Here is an 11880-nt window from a genome sequence, read left to right on the forward strand (position 1 = left end):
AGTAGCTCAAGGAAAAAATCTGGTGGACAACTCCATCTGTGCCAAAATCCATTCAACAAAGTACACAAGCACCATTTATGAAGTTACTACACCACTTCTTGTTTCACTTCCTGGTTGTGACATTTTACCATAACAGAGCAAAGTGAAATGGGAAATATCTGGATTAACTGCTGGACTCACAGGAATAATTAGGTAAATGAAGTAAGAGGTGAAGATGTTTCATTCATATTCTTCATTCCAGAATCTGAAGTCATTTTCAATATGAGAAGCCCGGCACACTTAATTGCACAGGGATGGTCTCTCTTTATAACCTCCTGCCATTGTTTGTTTGTGTTTTGGCCCAGAGGAATCAAGTAGAATATTTCCATCTCCTTTACACATTCCTGGGATTACTCATTTCCATTTCCTGTAATTCTATTCTAATCAGTGTTTCCAGTGATGCATATTACTGGCAAAAGTACTACCAAAGGTTGTCTTCCCTGGTGTCTTTAAGTCTATCCTCTTAATATGGTGTTATCTGCTTAAAAGACTTCATGCTTTTCAGCAACCCGGTGTTAGAAATGTTTGTGTAGGAAGGAGCTCATTAAGTGAGCCTCTGAATCTGTTCTGTAAATTGTGTGGTGCTTTATCTCCTGGTCTCAAAACTGATAGGAAGACTCGAAGCTTTCACTTTCTCTGTTTGGCTGCCTGATATCCTTAGGTTTGGCTGCCACGCAAAAGCAGGTGCAGCTGTTTCCCAGCTCACCCGGCACTATCATATGAGGAAGGCTTGTGCTTGTTCTCTAATTCAAATGCCCCATACCCCCTAGTCACACATCTCAGGGATATCCAGTGCCTTCCAGGAACTTGTTGTCATTCTCTGCTTACTTTCCTTGTCTCCATACAGGTGCCATTGTGTGAACTCTTACTCCTTGCCTGCTGTTGATGTGTAAATGGCTTTTTGACCTTTAACTCCCTGTTTGTTCTCTCTCTTTCTGGACTTTTTACCACATCTGGTTTCTGCTTGTCCTGGCTGCTGTTCAGCCATCACATTCCTGTCAAATAAACATCTACGTTTTCTTCCTAGAAATGAGGCCTATTTTTCTGTTGATCTTATGACTTTTCTAATCCCTCCTCCTGCTCCCACTTGCATTCCTTTTCTGCCTCAATCTGGGGCAAAAAGAACAGAATTTTTAAGGCAACATAAAAACATGTACTGGCTCTTCCATGCAGCTCATACAGTGCAGCAGACAACAGAATTAGTAGAGAGGTTTGAATCACATTCAGCAGAGATGAGCCTCTAAGACTGCCCTTTCCAAAGCAAATCATCTTTTACAAGAAACCCGAAGCTGACATTTACTGTTGTAGCTTTGAGAGCAGTCTGTAACGGAACAATGCAGGCTGGATTTTCAGTGTGCCGTTCCTTAACAGCTTCGATTTGGTATTCTCATTAACGCAATCTGTGTGTACATTTGTACGCAGCCGTTTGCCAGTCGCCTTGTTTAAACGGTGGGAAGTGCATACGACCAAATCGATGTTATTGCCCCTCATCATGGACTGGACATGATTGCTCTAGGTAAGTGTTGCTGAGTGCTCTCCCATGGCTATGCTGTTTGGCTCCTACTGAGCAGTAATTCTGAAGAACTGCAATTAATTTCGCAGAAGAGCATCTCTAGGTCCTGTAAATCAGTGGTAACTGGACAACTCACCGTTTATGGGCAGTCTGGAAAGACCTTAGAGACTGCTCTGCCAAGTGGTTGCCAAACGTATGGAAATCACAGGAAATGGTACATTTATGTGTGAGCAAGCAGGCAAACCTGCAAGGTTTAGCCTTATTGTGATGCTGTAAGTGGAGCTGTTTGCTCTGATGTAGTACAGGATGTTCTTCAGGAAAGTCGGGTTGCCTACTCTCAGCAAGCATTCAGTTTGAACTCTGTATACCTCAGCTGGGTCCAAGTTGCAGACTAGGGCTATGCAACAGGCGTTGTAAATGATAATTCTTCTTACACTTAGTGTTGGGTGGTGTCATTATTTAGAGTAAAACGCAGTGACTCTGAGTCAAGTCCCAGTTCAGATTGCCTGCCAGTGCCATCCCTGCGCCAGGAGCCACAAGGACTGGGCTAAGATCTTGTTCACGTATGCTCTCTGTTGCAGAATTTTACCTGTGCTTGTGCTTTGGTTTGCTGATTCATGTATAACAGGGCCAGTAGCGGAGGTTTTCAAATCAGCAATTGCCATCGCGATGCGAGGCAGCATTTAAAAGCCTTAATTGCAGCTTTGTTTTTTAAAGATGATTAGTGAAGTTTGGGCATTTGGCTTCCAGGGGAGTCTGAGCAGGACCCAGCTTACCTTTGGAAAGCTGCTTTGTTCCACACTGCCATTAAGAGGCATTTACAGCCCTGAAGATGGAAGGCAGGTGGAATTGTAAGGGTGTTGTTGTGGTCAGGAATCAGATACAATAACACAACATGCAGCTTGAGTTCTTCTGCTCCCCACATGGAAGATTAATGAGGGCCATGAAACACATACTGGCAAAAATATTTGTACCTCAACTCCTCACCAGCCATGACAGCCTGTCTCTCTCATGTACCATTCATCTTAAAGCTCCAGAAGAGGTACCTGCTTCAGAAATTATGTTGTCCAAAATGAATAGTTTTCATTTGTGCTTATATATATATATATGTAAGTGAAGCAGCTTAAATTTCCTGCCAACAAACAGTATTTGGCTTTAGGCTGAAAGTTACAGATCTAAAGTCTGATCATATTTCCATTTAGAATATGAAGCAGGGGAGCCCAAATCCACTGGATTTATCAGCCAAAAATTCTAGAGTTTATCACTGAGAATAACCTTCTGAGAGTTTCAGGCTGTTACCAAACTGGACTCCTCTTGTTATTATTTTTTGTGTGTGTGTGTATTGTTTGTTTGGTTTTGGTTTGGTTTGGTTTGGTTTTTTGTTGTCTTCTGATTTTTTTTTTTTTTTGTGGGGTGGTTGGGTTTTTTTGGTTTGGTTTGGTTTTTTTGGTTTTTTGTTTTTTTTGTGCAGGTCCACAGCTACAAGCAGCATTGTGAAACCGGACAGAAGGTGGACCATTGGCCCTGTAGTTTTGTGGTCCAATAGCTCATCCCTTCAAGGGTTGTTTAAGAGGAAACTTCCCACACAGAACTGGAGGGGCTGAGGGAAGATGACAGAAACAGGCAGTCGGATCTGTTCTGTATTTTGTTAAACATTGGCCTCGCTCCCGGTGGCTCTTTACTGGGTATGATACTGTGCTGAGGACTCAAAAACTATACAGGCAGAACAGGAGTAAGTGCCATGATAGCAAAGATTCACTGTTGCGGGTTAACTAGGTGTGATTTATAAGGGGAAGCTGAAAGGGCCAGAAGCTTTTATCAGCATCCAGGACTAGATGAGCTCCAAACCAGTCCATGATGAGTCATGGTTTACATTAGACATCATCTCCCTCCCTTTCCCTCTCTATGTACTGCCTTGAGCTATGGCCCTCTAATCCCTGGTGCAGTTTCAGACACCTTCACCACATGCCTCGCTGTTGGTCTTCCTCTGTATGCTCACCACAGCATTGATTTTATTTTGTTTGTTTTGTTTTGACACAGGAAACGGAAGGCTGGATTCTATCCCTTTTAACAGCAGAGCTGCAGTTTTACACTCAGAAACCTTTCTTCAACCTAGGTACCAGGGCTTGGAATCTAATGCAGTGTAAATCACATCCATTGCTTCCCTTCCCCCCAGCTCCCTTGTTTTGTATTTTTTTTTGTGATATATTTTTTCTATACACTCCATTTTAAAAGAAATCCTCTGTATTTTCCATTTACAAAAGTATTATCAAATATATGCTGCTACACACACACCATACACACATACATATACAAAAGCAAAGATTCCTCCTGTCCACTGAGGAAGGAGTTGTGTATGGTGAATGGTCCCTCCCATTTCTTACACACAGTAAGCTAATTAAAACGTACTATACTGCCAACCGTGATTAAACAGAATAATGTGGCAATTCTGCTTATCATCTGCCAAGGCACATTGAAATCCAGCAATCCAATAGTAAAGAATAGTTACGTAAGGCTAACCAAGCAGCTGAACTTCGCGCCGGGCCTGTTTCTGAACTCACGCTGATGTAAATTAGAAGTACATCTGATAAAGCCCATATTGTAACCAGAGTTTCTGGTAGACATAAGAACATTCTGTAATGTTCATTATGTGACACTAGCGTCCTTGGAAAGTGACTTAATGGAAGGCATTGACATGGATTTTACCTGACATTTATTGGTAAAACGGTCAAAAATGTAAAAGAGATGAGAGAACATCATTTCGTTTGGAGAAAGACAGACACTGTCTAGGCAACAACAGCCTCTGAGGCTTTTTGATTTACAGGCAGCTCAGGTTTCATTCTTAGGGCTGGATAATCCAGGGTGCAGCAGTGGGCAGTGGTCAGACCGCTGAAACCGATGCTTCCCACTTGGCATGGGACTCACCACCACTTGCCTGCAACCAGCACCCCTTTCCTGTGTAAATTACGCAGCACATGTCTAGCAGCTGCCTGCCAAGTAAAGGCTTTTGATGCACAGGTTCTGAGTCCTGACTAGCCCTGGAGTAGGGAGAGAAGGCACAGTAGTGTTTACAGGTGAAACTTTGCTATTTGCTTACAGAAAGGTGGTATTTGCGTTACGCAGAACCCTCAGAGAACTGGAAAAGGCCTCTCTTGAACACACACACGGGCAGAAATGCCTGGCAGGAAAAGAAATACTGAGAGCTCACGTGCTGTCAGATTTCTCTTTTGCACACTGCCGATCCCATTGCATGTGAGAGCAACGCATACTTGAGTGCCGTCATTAAGTCATGCTCTAGTGAACCGAGATGCCAAGGCTTACCTACAGTTAAGCGGTGTGGTGAAATTGTAAGGTGGAAATCACATACATGTGATGAGGTCAAATGTTTTGCTAATTATATCTTCAGATAGCAAAAAGTCTGACCTATGAAAGAAGATGTTAGGGTGAGAACCTGAGAACCATTCATCAGAAGCTCCATTTTCCCCAGTAATAATAAAAAAGCATGACTGGCAGCCAACACTACAAAAGAAGGAGGAATAAATTTTGTTCTCTGCGACATTACTGCTTAGTTACCCTCTGGATTATGAGTGTGCACACCCTGCCCCACCCTTTCCCCCTTTATAACTTTACCTTCCTTTTATGAATGCATGAGAGAAATGTGATATGACCCAAAAATGAGCTGATAGCTATGGGACTAGGCCACTAGAAAATACTGACACATAACTGATGGCTGTTATGACCAAACAAGCCCAAGACCAAAACAAGTGAACATGCAAAAACCCCAGAAGAAACAAGTGAAGTTGTGAGCCAGGAAGAGCTTTCAGCCAGCTGGAAGAAAAGAAAATAGGTAAGGAATAGGAGTTGTTACGGGACGAGCCAAATTTGACTGCAGGTTCCTTCCTGGTAGGAGCTGCAACCAGCTGAAGAGTTGTTGTTTCAGTTCCTGTGAGCTTCTGTTTGTCATGGATAACACATAGCCACAATCTTCTGGCTCCCAACTTGACAGCCATCAGTGTTTACAACTTTGGTTCAAGGTGGTGTTTAATAAGTAATATCCATGCTTCATCACATAGTCGCCACCACGTGTAGGCGCTTTTTTTCCTTGACCTTCTTGCTGCTGTAAACAGTGGATGAGTGCGCTGCAGTGAGCAACGTGGGATACGTCAAGGGAAAGAGTGCATCAGCCAGAAAAGCAGATCTTTTATTTATGTCACTCTCATGTTTTAAAACGTAAATGGTCGCGTTTTCAGTGTGCTTCTCTGGTACGTGCCCTCACTGCCCTGGTGATCTCCAGAGCAAGACAGCTGTGGTTAGGAAGGTGCTCAGAGCTGGCGGGACATCGCTGGAGACTTTTGGGGCTGAGGGTTGGCTTTTAGCACTGCAGCTTCACACTAGTGACTAGTACATGGAGTTTGGGGATATACTCAGTCAATACGTTTCATAAGCTGATGTGGTGGTAGGACAGAGTAGCTGAAACTAGAGGCTGTTATATTAGTGCTGTTGATGATGCTTTGATACTCGCTGGAACATTTTCCCTTCCCCGTTCTGTGCTGTATTGTCATTTATGTCACTGCTTGTTGTGTGTGTTAAACGACTTCTGTGTGATGCACTTTACACTGTAAATAAAGTTGCACCCTGTTTAGTACCCATACAGAGGCAATATTGCATTTTTTTCATAGCACCTAGCAACAACAATGTCTAGCTACCCTTTTGAACCTGATGGAAGATCATGAGTATTATGGAAACAGAGCTCTGCTCAGAGAAAAAGATGAAATAATTGCCAGTAATCTTAGATATGTGTGCTGTATTATCCCAGATCCTCAGATTAAAATGCAGTTAGCACGTAATTTTTCAGATCCCCTCTGCCGTTAGAGTGCATTTCAAAACCCGTAGGGGCTGAGCTTATCCTTGGCACAAACAGATGCTTTAAAACCTGCTCCACTCACTGCTGACTCCAGATGGAGATTCAACTTGTTTCATTCTGCACTGGCAGTGGAATTTTTAAAGCCATGGAGACCTCTATACTCAGAGACAATCGAGGTAAAAAGTGTACAATAACAGAAAGAAAACTGTAACTCCAATACCACACCTCCACACAAGGAGTGTGTATGACATCGCAGTGAAAAGATTTAGGGTGTGGGTTTTTTTCAGGTAACGTTACTAAGCCTTTCCGTGCTTTGATACATGGGTGTAGCAAGAGGAGATTTCAGAGTGCCAAAAGTAGAGTTTCAAAGCCTTCCCGTAACCCACCAGCCCAGAAGGTGGCACGAGGTTACAGAGAGTGCTGCTAACGAAGCCCTAAAAGTTGATGTGCATCTGATAGGAAAGAGGCAAATCTACAAACAACATTAATCCTCTAAATACTGCTAATAATACCGCGTGGGAACAGCTGGGCTGCCCTTGCACGTGGGCTTTCAAGCTGTAGAAGTACAGAGCACAGCCCTAACTAAAAGGAAGAGCGGTGGGAGCAGGGCTCTCGCCCTGCCCTGAAAGTCAAACAAGCTGAAAAGCTGGAGGGAGCTGCTGACGCTTGTACCTCTGTATAAAAGACACTGCTCTTCACGGGGTGATAGACATGGATCTTGGGTGCAAGATAGGCTGGGGATGGACCAGGGTGACCACCTCACCCTGCACGTGTGGCCTGGTGGAGGGGACATCTGGTTCTTCCCTGCTAGTATCGTGCTGTGACACCACCAGCAGGTCACTTCATCTTCCCCTTTCATGGGAAAGACAACCCTTTTGTTCTCCACCAAAGCACTGCAGATAAAAGCAGGTGAGATTTAAGCACGATTGTCGTCATTATTAAGGGCAGGCCTCCCTGCAGAGCCCTGAGGGGAGCGTAAATGCCTTCAGACAAGGAGTGTCTTCCCGTGGGGGAGCCCACGGTCTCAGCTATAGACTTGAGATCGCTTTTTTGGCGACTGGATAAAAGCACGGGAAGGAACACGACCTTACCACCTCAACTGCTCTCCTCGTGGCTTGGCGTCCCTGCCCATGGCAGGGGGTTGGAACAAGGTGATCTTTGAGGTCCCTCCCAACCTGAGCCATTCTGTGATACTGTTCTTGGTGGTGGGGACACCCACATGAAGGGACACAGCAAAATCAGGGCAGCTTATGTGTGCACCTCACTTCTGTCCTGGTGTCCCCTGTCTCCCAAAACCACGACGCTACGGCAGCGTGGGCCAGCCCAGACCAGCACCAGTTCAGATCCATCCCAGCATCTGGGCACGTGGCCAAGAGCAAGGAGGGCAAAACGGGGGGCCGCACAGCGCAGCAAGGACAGAAACCTCAACAAAACTGTGCTGCGAGTGTAGGGCCCCGCCAGGGAGACATGAAGGGTGCTTAGTGCACCCTGCAGTTAAAAGCAGGCTGAGTCACTGCGGGATTACAAGAAATAGGAGCACCCGTGCCTGCTGCCCATGCAGGAGAGATGTCTGCCCGGCGCCTGGCGCGGGGTGCAGGAGCCCAGTCAGGTATTGCGAGGCCGGGTGTCTGGTTGGATTTTATTAAATAGCTGGGTTAACGATCTGGGGTAAGGGATAAGCAGCTCATTAATTAATCCTGCTGGTAATGAGCAGGGAGGTGCTGCGAGCAACTGTGGGAACAAATTACATAAAGGGAGGATGATCATATTAAGGGGGAAATGACGTGAAATTAAAGTTGGGAATGACGAGTCGGTGCTTCCTGAGCAAAAAAATAAAATAAAATAAAATAAAGCGAATGTGCCTCTGGGGAGGGAGGCGTGAGGGCAGGCCTCTGTTTTGAAGAGGCTCCTGCTGTTTTCTGGGTCCTTGCAGGGTATTCATGGAAAGAGGAGAAGGAGTGAAGGGGAGGAATGCAGACAGCCTGCCCGGGGATGCACTGGCACCGACACTTTGGGAAGCATCAAACACAGACATTGAGGATTAAGAAGCAGGAGCCCTGTCCTCCCACCTACATTTCCAGGGCCATCCGTAACTGCACCTTAGGTCAGCAGAGGGAGAAGCAGATGGCAGAGGTGGAGGTGCTGGCTTACATGAGAGCTCTCCTCTTCCGCCTTTTGGTCTCCCAGTCGTGTCCACACGAAGCTGCGTGCAGGAGCAAAGCATGGCTGCAGCAGGGCTGGCTTGGCTCTGCTGCTGCTGCTGGTGCAGTGCCGGGCTGCTGGGCCAAGCGATGCAGCCCAGATCCTCAGCAGATGGGCTCCGGCATGGCTCGGTTGCCGACCGCAGCCACGCGTAGTTAATTTCCATAGCAAGGCTGGCGGTACCGATGCTATCTGCAAAGACAGGGGGAGTAACGCACAGGCACTGAGTGATCTGCCCTGATGTGCAGTGGAGACAGGGAGATCCAGCCTGTGCTGGGGCTTTGCGGCACCAACCCCAGCCCCTCGGTGCTGCCGATGGCCCCCGGGCAGGGCTCGCACCCAGCTGGGCTCTCAGAGGTGTTGCAGCTCCTCTGGGGATGAAGGAGGGGGTGTCCCACACCTCGCCTCTGCCTCAAAGGGTGTGGGAAACCCCTGGGGAACCACACTGCCGATCACACATCACACAGGGGGGTCACCAGGACCATAAATCAGCAGGGAGGAATAAAAAAGAGGCAGTGGGCAAAAACCTGAGTCTCGAGCTGGGGGGGGGGGGGGGGGGGGGGGGTGTTGGCTCCCAGGCTTGCCATGCCCTTTTTGCAGCCTGATGGGGAAGGATTGCAAAGGCGTATTTGCTGCTGAAGAAGGCCCCTAGTAGAACAAGGGAAAATAAATACATAAATAAATAAATAAATAGAAAAATCCTTCAAAGGCAGCCAGCTGTGTCAGAGCTCTGTTTGCCACTGGCTGGGCTTGCCTGGTAAGACCCAGGCTGTGCCCGAGGTATTCCCGACTGCAGCTGCAGCACCCCCTTCCCACCCCACCTCCATGACCCCAGCCCTGCTCCAGACACTGTCCTGTCCCCAAAAGCAGTGCCAAAACCACTTTCCCACTTCCCGTCTGATTATTTCCCACGGAGGTGGTGATGATGTCCGGCTGGCAGGCTCAGGGCACGCAGATGGCATCCTCTCCTGGTGGCACACACACGGGCTGTCCCGCGTCACCCAGTGCCACCACCTCCCAGTCCCCGTGGCTGCAAACGAAGCCCAGGCAGAAGCCACCTCGTGCCCGAGCTGGAGGCTGGCGCCAGGTGGGGAATGGGAGGACAAAACACACCTTCACTGCCTTCCTCCTCATTAGCACACCTGCTGGCCGTCCCCAGGGGGTGTTGTTGTTGCTGATTGCTTTAATTGCACAGGAAGGCGGGGAGGGAGCAGCGAGGTGAGGTGGGGAGCTCGCCTACCCCGCGTAAGCCCTACCTGCCCCAGGACCACCTCTCCTGGTGGCCGAGCACCCCATGGGCACCTGGGACAGGAGAGATGATGGCTTTTTTTCACATCCTTTGCTGATGGAGGTGCTTTTCCCTTTTCCTTTGCTCCAGAAGAACCTTGTGAGAAGGGACTGGAGCTTCCCGGACATGCTGCCGGGGCAGGAAAAGGTGGTTTGCACAAGGTGGTCACACTTGCCCTTTTTCAGCCCAATCCCTTTTGTTTTTCAGATGGCTCTTCCAGTTTGCCGAGCTCGCTGTCAGCCCTGCTCCTGTGCTCCAGGGCAGCACCTCCCCGCTCAGCACCGCCTGCAGAGGTCCTGTCCCCATCCCACGTCCAGGTCAACAAGAGGAGCACCACGTGGGGACAGACCAGCAAAATAAAACAACCCCTGCAAGGCGCTCTACCAAAAAGCTGCTATGGAGGAGAGGCCCCGGCCCCATGCAGGAATGCCCTGCCGGTGCATCCGGGCTGCGCCTGTGCAGGGCCGGTCACATTTTTGAAGGGCTTTGCCCCTCCTGCAAGGAGAAAAAGTTTGCCGGCACTCCCTGCAAGCAGGAGCAGCATGTCAGGGCAAGAGGAAATTTGCGGGCTGCAAAATAGCTCCGCGTGTCGCCTGACGAGGCTCCTCCTGACGCTCTCAGCTGAGCGCCCGGCCGCTGGTGGCGACAAAGCGTGACGCACCTGAAAAATAACCCAGCGCCTGGTTGGAAAAGCCTTTGTCCCCCATCAAGCTGCATTTCTTTTCGAGCCATTCATCCTCGGGAGGAAATGGTTTTGAAACGTGGAGCACAACTCACCTCCTGCGCCACCTGGGGCTCCGCTCTCGGCAGCCGGCTCGCCTGCGCCTGGGGCTGCTGGTGGTGCCACCGCGGCGCTGAGCGAGCATCCTCGATGAGGATGGGGCTTCCCAAAGCCAGGCCGTGCAGCGTGTATGGAGCTGGCTGCTTTAACTGACAGTCAGCAACCCCCTCGGTGCACAGCAAGCCTCAGCAGAGGACTCTGGATAGGTAGGGGAAGCCTGCCGTGGGCACCAGCCGGACAGCGTTTGACAGACACTGACCAGCACCCAGATAAACCCCTTGGTCTTGTTTAAATCCATCAACGAGGATTTAATAAGTGACTGCACAGCCTTGGCTGGCCGTTTCCCCAGAAACTCATCAGCAGGACTCAGGCTTCTTGTGAACCCCTCTGCCAGAGGAAGGCCTTGCTCAGAGTGTGCACAGAAGGAGCACGCACACTTATATAAAAACCTGCTCAGCTATAAAATAACAGACTTGGGGATTCACAGAACTTGTTTTTCCTCATACAAAGGCACTGCCTTGTTGTCTTGTGCTCCTACAAAGCAGGGTAAGGTGACCCAGGCTTACAAAGGATTTTGGCGCTGAGGGCTGAAGTGGTGTTACTGCACCAGCCAGAAATATTCAGATAACTGCAGGAAAACACAGTGGTGATGTGGCTGTGGGTGACGGTGCCCTGTCTTGCACCATCAAGTTTCTTTAGAGCTAGAAGAAAACAAGCTTTGTACAAAAGAGGAAGGGGTTGGCCTTTTCTTTAAATTATTTTTTAGGTAGCAAAACAGCAAGAACTACAGACGAGCGTGGACAACAGGAGGCAGGTGAGAAATACTCGCCACTGGGGGTGTAACTTGGGAACCCAGCTGAAATCCCCCGTCCCTGTCTGCAGCCTCTCCTGGCCACTGCTGGCATCAAGATATCGAGATCTCTGGGCCTCTTGGCTAGCCCAGCCTGGCCATTTCAGTGCCTGCACCTTGGGTACAGGGCTGCTGCCGGCTTCACATCGCTCCTACGGCTTCCTTTTGAAGCCTCTCCCTGTTTTTCAGCATCTTCCTAGGAGCTCCCAGAGACGGAGGAGCCAGAAACAGCTTTCTAGCAAGCTCTCCTACTCCCTGTTCCCTTTTCAACACCCCTAGTGCCCCATGGAATGGAAAATTCCTGCTGAAGAACACATTGAAGAGCCAACAACAAGCAAAAACA

At 48.5% G+C, this 11880-nt stretch overlaps 1 protein-coding gene across 5 annotated transcripts in view; it reads left to right on the forward strand.

The window, feature by feature from the left end:
• SVEP1 (sushi, von Willebrand factor type A, EGF and pentraxin domain containing 1) overlaps positions 1–6201 on the forward strand; it is a 127438-nt gene extending 121237 nt beyond the window's left edge. For all 5 annotated transcript variants that reach the window (XM_040540192.1, XM_040540193.1, XM_040540194.1 and 2 more), the window contains 2 exons: positions 1462–1555; positions 3593–6201. In XM_040540192.1, coding sequence (XP_040396126.1) covers positions 1462–1555; positions 3593–3623 — 125 coding nt within the window. In that variant the 3' untranslated portion in view covers positions 3624–6201. The remainder of the gene's footprint in view (positions 1–1461; positions 1556–3592) is intronic.
• The last annotated feature ends 5679 nt before the right edge of the window (positions 6202–11880 follow it).

The sequence above is a fragment of the Cygnus olor genome, chromosome Z, assembly GCF_009769625.2.
Source record: "Cygnus olor isolate bCygOlo1 chromosome Z, bCygOlo1.pri.v2, whole genome shotgun sequence".
Classification (NCBI taxonomy): Eukaryota; Metazoa; Chordata; class Aves; order Anseriformes; family Anatidae; genus Cygnus; species Cygnus olor.